Source organism: Mycteria americana, chromosome 20, assembly GCF_035582795.1.
Source record: "Mycteria americana isolate JAX WOST 10 ecotype Jacksonville Zoo and Gardens chromosome 20, USCA_MyAme_1.0, whole genome shotgun sequence".
NCBI classification, from domain to species: domain Eukaryota; kingdom Metazoa; phylum Chordata; class Aves; order Ciconiiformes; family Ciconiidae; genus Mycteria; species Mycteria americana.
Window position 1 is genome coordinate 3,339,367 of NC_134384.1, and position 7,640 is coordinate 3,347,006.

The 7,640-nt window shown below is 53.8% G+C and overlaps 1 protein-coding gene across 7 annotated transcripts in view; it reads right to left on the reverse strand.

The window, feature by feature from the left end:
- NFASC (neurofascin) overlaps positions 1 to 4,460 on the reverse strand; it is a 55,471-nt gene extending 51,011 nt beyond the window's left edge. For 4 of the 7 annotated variants that reach the window (XM_075521492.1, XM_075521493.1, XM_075521494.1 and 1 more), the window contains exons 1-2: positions 4,265 to 4,460; positions 39 to 144 (exon numbers count right to left, since the gene is read on the reverse strand). In XM_075521492.1, coding sequence (XP_075377607.1) covers positions 39 to 144; positions 4,265 to 4,358 — 200 coding nt within the window. In that variant the 5' untranslated portion in view covers positions 4,359 to 4,460. Of the gene's footprint in view, positions 1 to 38; positions 145 to 1,190; positions 1,209 to 4,264 lie in introns of all 7 variants that reach the window. The other 3 variants (XM_075521495.1, XM_075521490.1, XM_075521488.1) reach the window with 1 other exon arrangement.
- Positions 4,461 to 7,640: the final 3,180 nt, after the last annotated feature.

Consider the following 7,640-nt stretch of genomic DNA (forward strand, 5'->3'; position numbering starts at 1 on the left):
CAGAGCTTCAGCGTAACAAGGGCTGTAGATGCACTTACGTGGGAACGGGGTTCCCTTTGGCTTCACATTCAATGAAGATGTTGTCCCTTGGGTCGACGATGTAGTCCTTCACAGACTGCTTGGTGATTGTGGGGGGCTGAGGCACTGCAAAGCAAACGAAAAGCCATGAGGAGGGTTGTGCAAAGAGGGTGAATCCCCTCTCTGCCATCCTGCAGCAGATCTTCATGGGTTTTCAGCTTCTTCCCCAGGCTGGACGTGCAATTTGTGGTTTAAAGCCCTTCAACACCCGAGGAAGTTACCACGAGCATTTATGGGGGTGCGCTGCTACCCATCACCTCCCGGACCATCGGCACCGTTCAGACTCCCTTTCGGTACTGGGAAGCCCCCGTTTCTCACTTGATATCTTGGTCTCATTAAGAAATTTCACAGATCACCTTCCTGCTGCCGCAGGTTGGCTGAATCGGACTGAACGGCATCCTGGCTGTGCCCCTCAAAGACAGGGGCTGCAGCTGGAACAGGGAGCCAGGGAGCCGCTGCAAGACGTTTACAGGTACTCCCTGTGCAAGAAAGAGGCTCAAAACCTCCCAGGTTTACCCCGAAGGAGCGCAGCGCTGGTGTTTAGAAGGGCAGGGCTTGTGAAAAGGGGCACGTGAGCCCAGCAGCCAGTGTAGGACCTGGCTCTGGCCCCGAGCTCTGAATTGAAGAGCTCAGTCCCGTGGCTGTCCTGGAACGAAGCCGCTCAGGTCCGAGGCTGTTTGCTCTCCCCCCGCGAGCTAGCGATGCTGCAAACGTGCCGGTACGTGGAGACGAGCTTGGCACATGCGCTCGTGCAAGGCAGAGGACCCTGCTCTCCTCTGAGGTGTGGCATTAGCAATTACAAGCCCCTGCAGAAACAATATTTGCATCGCAAAGACAGTCTGGTTCCTGCTCCACGGAAAGCAGCAGAGCCTAAGCACTCCTCCCTGCTGCTCCAGCACCTCCCGCGTCTCCCCCAGCCATGCCTGGCTGTGCAGAAGTGGCTTGTCCTGACTCTGGCCAGCCCGGCCACAGGAGCGGGCAACGCACCCACGAACACCATGTGCCAAGCAACAGCCGCCACCGGCCCCCTGCTCGGTACGGACCCCTCGTGCCCTGCTCGGCCATGCAGAGGAGACGGACACGTACACACAGAGGGCGAGGGGAACACTTACATTCACTCTGAATATTTGCTGTTATTCCCAAAGTGCAAGCATAATGAAAAAAAGAAAAAAGGTTAATTGAGGAACAAACCTATATACATCATGCACGCAAACATAAACATGTATAGTTATTGTAGGGCTTGCAAACACTACACACAAATCATTTTACAATTCAAGCATGTTCTAATCTACCTACTTACAGTCCACGTGGGAGAAGCCGCTGCGGAGCGGTCCTGTTAGCTGTCAACTGCCTCTGCAGCAGGGGTTTTTGGGGGGAAAAGAAGGCACAGGCATACTTGGACCACTCCCCTGTGGGCATCGGTGGCCCCGTGGACCAGCGGGTTGCCCGCAGGAATTAGCAACATTCCCCCCTTCTCTATGGCCAGGCTTACCCTGAGCCTGCCCCAGTTTCAACCCTGTGAGTCAGAGGCTAATATGTGCCTGATAAACCCTGAGCTGGCTTTTTAGGTGATGCTCAAACTCAGGGAAGGTGCCTGTAATATAGGGAGATAGATAGATATATAGATATATAGATATATATACTGTCCCCAGGACAGGGGCAGGCAGGATTTTATCCAAAGAAGAAAACTTGTTAGGGTTGGGGAAGGGAAAAAGCACCTCGGCAAGCTTAAAAGAAAGAGCAAATAGCGCAGCTCCCCCTGACACCGAGGGAGCGAGGGCTGGTCCCCCTGCCCTGAGGGGACCCTGAGGCTTTGCCCACGCATCTGCCCTCTCCCGAGCCGCTTCTGCCCTTGAAAAATAAGGGAGCAAAACACCTCCCTGGGGAGATCTCCACTCCCGAGGTGTGTCAGCAAGGGCAGCGGGGTGCCCACCCCGCTGGGGCTGGCGGGGGGCTTGCTGGTGGGGACCGGGTAGAGCCCACAGCCCAGCACTGGACAAAGGAGCTGATCTTTGCGGGGCAGGGAGGACTCTCAGAGCTGGTGGTACGCGGGGGATAGGGCTCGTGCGCTCACAGAGCCCGTGATTTGCAGGTTTATCAGCCCCTGCACAAAGCCGGCGCAGCTGGGGCTCTTTACGCACCACCTGGTCAGACCTGCAGCCGTTGGAGCGCAGGCGGTGCTTTCATTAGCTCAGTCTCCCAGACGAGCAGTGGGTGAGGGAGCCCTGATCACCAGGTGGCTTAAACAGGAGCCGAAAGCAAACCCCTGATGGCTCTGAAGGCCAGGATGGAAGTAAAACGAAGCTGATGCTCCACGCGTCCAAAAGAGCTCAGGGAGGTTGGGAAGGGTCAGCCGGCGGGGACGGGCGCCGGCAGGATCCCTAACCCTCGCCCGGGGCTGGGAGATGCTCCTCACCCGCCTGCTCTTGGCACTGCTGTACGCACTGCCTCCGCGCACCGTATTTACAAATATCCATCGTGCAAGGGACCCCTTCAGGAAAGGCTGACAAAAGGATGCTCTTAGTTTGGATCCCAGTTTCCCACCAGCACGGGAGGGGACGGATGCTCTCCTGCAGCTCAGTGCTGTGCAGCAGGGAGGAGGAGACCAGAGAAACGGTGAGCTGCTGAGAAACGGTGAGCTGCTGAGAAACGGTGAGCTGCTGAGAAACGGTGAGCTGCTGCAGGCTGCCTGGAGCATTTCTCCACCAGCTGTCAGCATTTCTCTTACTTTTCTAAGGTCGCATTACATTTAAGTAGCAAAATTACTCCTTTCCTGATGCAGAGCACAAGAAATGGCAGAAGGCGGCTGTTTGCAGACCCGTTCAGTTTTCCCCAACTGCACTGGCCCCTACTTCCACGCCGGCTGCGTGCATTTCTGGAATATTATAGATGCTGACAAAGCCAGGCCTGAAGGAACCACCGAGCTGTGTGCATCAAATAAAATTCCCATTGCTGGGAGCAAGAGCAACCTGTGCATGTTACAGCGCTGACTCCAGGGGAAGAGATATTTTCATCCACAATCATCTGGAATGGAGCAGAGCAGGGACTCGGACTCGAGTCTGGGACCCTCTCCTTTTCAAGTAACGTAAGTATTTGTTCCCCTCCGCAAAGCAGAGCTTTCTCACCCTTTCTCTTCAGTTATTTCCAAATTTCAGCCCAAAGTCACTGCCTCAAATTTGCCTTCCCATTTTGCTGCCCAGAGTCAGGGATCAGCTGAGGTACCACGGCTAATGCCAGCACACCCAGGGCTCCACAGAGCAACAACCCACGGGGTAGAAATTTCTCCTATCAAGAGCAACCCTGGCACTTCAGCCTGAATTTAGGCCCCAGCAAAAAGCTGTGCTTTTCCTACTAATGCACTGCTTGCTGGAGGATTTCTGTGCATTGCACTGTCGGAAGAGATTCCCTGCAGTGACAGGCTGATTATTATTAACAGCCGCTACAGGAGGAAGCTGGGACACAAAGAAATTATGAAACTGGTTTCCAGAACAGTGGCTGAGCAGCTCTCAGTACGAACCGCCGTCTCGAGTGCGTTCAAACAAGTCATGCATTTCCCACGCGCTGGCCTGAAGATGTCCATTCAGCAGAAACATCAGCCCATGTCCCCCTTCCTCCTCGCTCCATATCCCCCAGCTCTTCCGAATAAAACATAACTCTCATCTCATAATTAACTGAAAAGTCCCAACAGAGAGGGAGAGAGAGAAAAATCGCATTGCTCTGCAGGACCTGCCCGGGTTCCCGCTGCCCTCGGGGACCTGGGTGTCAAATTGTGGCAGCGTCTGCCCGAGCAGATGAGCAACGAGCTCGCGTCCTCCACAAAGGAGCATCCCAAAGCCTGCCCGTGTCCTGTAGGAACACCGGGAGTCCTGGGATGCTCCACGGAAATCAACAGGCTGAAGATTTGCCAGGACTCGATAGCTTCACCAGCTTGGCTCAGATGCTCTGTCCCGTTTTGATATGTGGTTTTGAGTCCTTCGCTCAGCTTTTTAGACTAACTAAATCAGAAGGTGACTTAGGTGACTTTCTGGAGGGCACATGGTTTAAGAAGAAAAAAAATAGCCCCAAACAAACAATAGAAAAGAAAACCTTAGGCCAGACCAGGAAAGCCGCCTGGGCCGTGCACATCTTCACTCTACCTCCTCAACCATTTCAGCAGGAGTTTTTAGAGGGGTAAACCATAACTTACAATCCAGAGGGACTTCGATGGTGCTGACGAGGTGATGAAGGTAGAGAGCGAACGCTATTCCTGCGCAGGTGAGGTGGTATCTTTGCATGACCATTTTGGACGCCTGGGCAGTGTTAGGACCTCAGTTGCATCCCCCGAGGCGAGCAGACCAGCGGCAAGCGCAGACGGATCCTCAGCTGCAAAACGAACACAAACCCCGCGGTCACTGAGCCGTTTACAGCTCCATTTCTGTCATCTTCCTTTTGGCAACTGTGGAGAGAGAGTGTTTCCAATCCAAAAATATTTCTGCAGAGGGACGGGGCTGTGAATGGTGCCAGAAATAGTTTCCGGGCTCTGGTGACCCAGGTACAAGCCCATGGTCACTGTCCTCCCAACCCCTGGGTGGCTCTGCTGGCAGAAAATCAGCCTTATGGGGTTATTTGCGCTCAAACCCTGGAGAGACCTCTTGGATGGAAGGAGAAGGACCACGCTGTCCCCTGGGACTGATGGAAAGTTACTCAGAGCAAGTGAATACAAAAGCAGCAAACAGTCCCCATAGGATAAAATGAAAAGGATGATTTGCTGTTTAAAAAAAATAATAATAAATTGTATTTTATGCACAAGAAATACCTACAGAGCAAACATCCGCTCCCTCCGGCGGGGCACCGGGATGAGCTCTGCCTCCACGTGCAGCCTGCCAGTAGCAGGGGGACCAGCTCCAGAGACCCCTCACGTACCAAAGAGCCTGTCACCGACCCGGCGCAGCCCTAGCAGGAGTCGGGGCACGGCGGGACCTTTCCCGACCGGTCTCTGAACGAGCCCGTTTCCAACCGGGCTCCAGCTGCTTCCCTCCCCAGACGGTCCCTGGTGCCAGATGCGCAGCAGCCGCTGCCGGGGCTCCCAAAGGCACCCGTCCGAACCTCCTGGGGACTGCCAGGTTATCATTTGCATCTTCCATACGCACACCTTCTATTTTGCTGTTAATAAACCCATAGACTAAATGCAGATTAAAAAAGAGCAAAAAGGAGGATAAATTATCCCATCTGTACAATAAAAGCCCCCTTAGAAAGACTGCTGTGGCACAGAGGTTGCATCGCGGCTGAGTTACAGCTCTCTGTAATAGAGTTATAAAAAGGGCACCGGCTGTGCAGACAGCTCTCTCGGCTAAGAACAAAAATAACGCCGGGGCAGCAAACAGTGGAAAATCCCCAGCCTTGCTCCGCGCCGCTCTTCCCTGGCCCTCGCACAGGCTTTCGCCGAGGTGGGATGTTGCCAGGCAGGGGAGCAGCGCAGAGAGGCCATTTGGCAAGCAAGGAGAGCCCGTCTTCATGAAATATAAATAACCGGCCGCAGCTTTGGATGCTGCTACCCCTTCAGCTGTTCCCGAGCCCGCTATGAAGCAATTGCAGGAGGGAGGGGGGATCCAGCACAACAGACAAAACCCGGCGAGCGCGGGGCTGCCGGGGGGCTCCGGGTACCGCAGGGAACGCTGCTGGGAGCCAGCGAGGAGCAGATGTCACGGAAAATAAACAGCCCTGACACATGGCCTGGGAAGCTCTCCTGAACCCCAGACAGGATCAAACCCAGCACAAGACAACTTTTAAGGACGCTTTTCCCCGTTACCCTTATGGGGAACAAGATGTGCTTAATGGTTTCTCCATCCAGCCCTCCTCACTGCCCTGCTGGGGTGTGATCGGGGTCTCCATGTCCCCGCTCTTGGGCTGAAGCCCAAAGGAACTCACCGTCCCAGTGTGTCCCAGTTACACCAGATGACAGATTGTAGGTTGTGAAGGGGCTTAGAGGCGAGTGTCGCTTTGATCTTTTTTGCTCGTTCTAAGGATTTTCCAATCCAGCTGTTGCAGTAAAAATAGTTGAAGGACAAAATAATTATAGGACTGGGCCAGTAATTAAAGTCATGTCCAGGACTTCTGCAGTCCTGTGATCAGGTCATGCTGAACAAAGCTTTCCAAATTATTTCTTTAGCTTTCTGTCTAAGGGAAGATATCGTTTTGATCTGTAGCCTTCATTTTTTAAAGCGGTTCATTTCTCCAGTTACAGCTTAAAATGAGTAATGGATCGGCTGGTTTTATGCCTTTCTGTTACTAAGCACAAGTCTGACTTATGAACTGAATCAGCCGATACTGCAACCAGAGACTTAGCAAGGCCAAGACTTCTAGCGTCCTTACTAAGCTCATATACTGATGCTTCCCATCACTATCACAAAATGCTTTAAACCCCTCTTCATTCACCGATGTAGTACGGGAGCGGAGGTGCAAGACAGCAGTGATTTAAATAGCGCGCATCTCTACATGCTGCTTGGAGCCTGGAAAGTGAAGGATATGTTGTTTTCTTTAGACTGGGTACTAGTTAGCGTGAAAGAAGTGGCCATGACACTAAGGAGTAGGTTCCTGGCGTGGATGCTTGGGAGATAGTTGTACATACATGCATACGTGGGTGATTTTGCATTAAATGGGAATACAGAAAGGACTGAGCCCAAGCACTGATACGTACAGTATACGCAGGCGGCATCTGGGCATCTAACTGATGCAAAAAAGTATATCCTACCTGTCATCACACGCACGGGGACTAGGAAGGTAAGGGCTGTGCATATCAGGAAGAGATAAATTTGCAGATAACTTTTGAGCTGCGAAAGGGAACAGCAGGCACGTGGCGGGTCTGGACTGAAACGGTGGGCAGAGCTACATGGGAATGACCCGGGCGCTTCCAGGGCCGGCGGACCAGCCAGGGAGGACGGCCCGTACGGCACGGGTGGCCGCACGTCCATGCGGAGCAGCACCGACCGCGAGCAAATAAGAAAACCCACGACAGGGCACACGCAAAATGCATCCCCGCCTTTAGACGAGCGAACGCCGGGCTGCTTCAGGGCCCCTTTGTCTCGGGGCAGATGTGGGTGCGACTCGCTGCGCATCAGGAACAATCTGCCGCCGTGCTTGTGCGTGTAGGTGGGTCCTGGGGACAGGCAGTGCCACGAGCCCCCGGCCGCGCAGAACACAGCCCACATTGTCAGGGCTGCTCCTCGCCCGGGGACAGGGACATCTCCCCAGCACAGAGGGCTGGAGCTGCGGTAGGGGCACGAACATGCTTATCTGGGGATGCTAAGAGTTGCGAAGCTGTCTGATGTCTTCATCTGCTTCTGAGACTGACTCAACCCGAAATGACCCGTGCAAAGGGGCAGATGAGACCTCTCCTTCCCAGACTTAGCATTTCTTAATCCTGGCCTCGTTGTGCAACACAGAAAAGATCTGATTGCTGCCCAAAGAGCTGAACAAGCCCTTCAACCTCATATCTGCAGCCATGTCCTGGGATGGCCAGAGCCATGGAGGTGGGAGGGTTGAGTCTGGGGATGCTCAGGAAGCCTCTGAGCTGGCTGGACCCC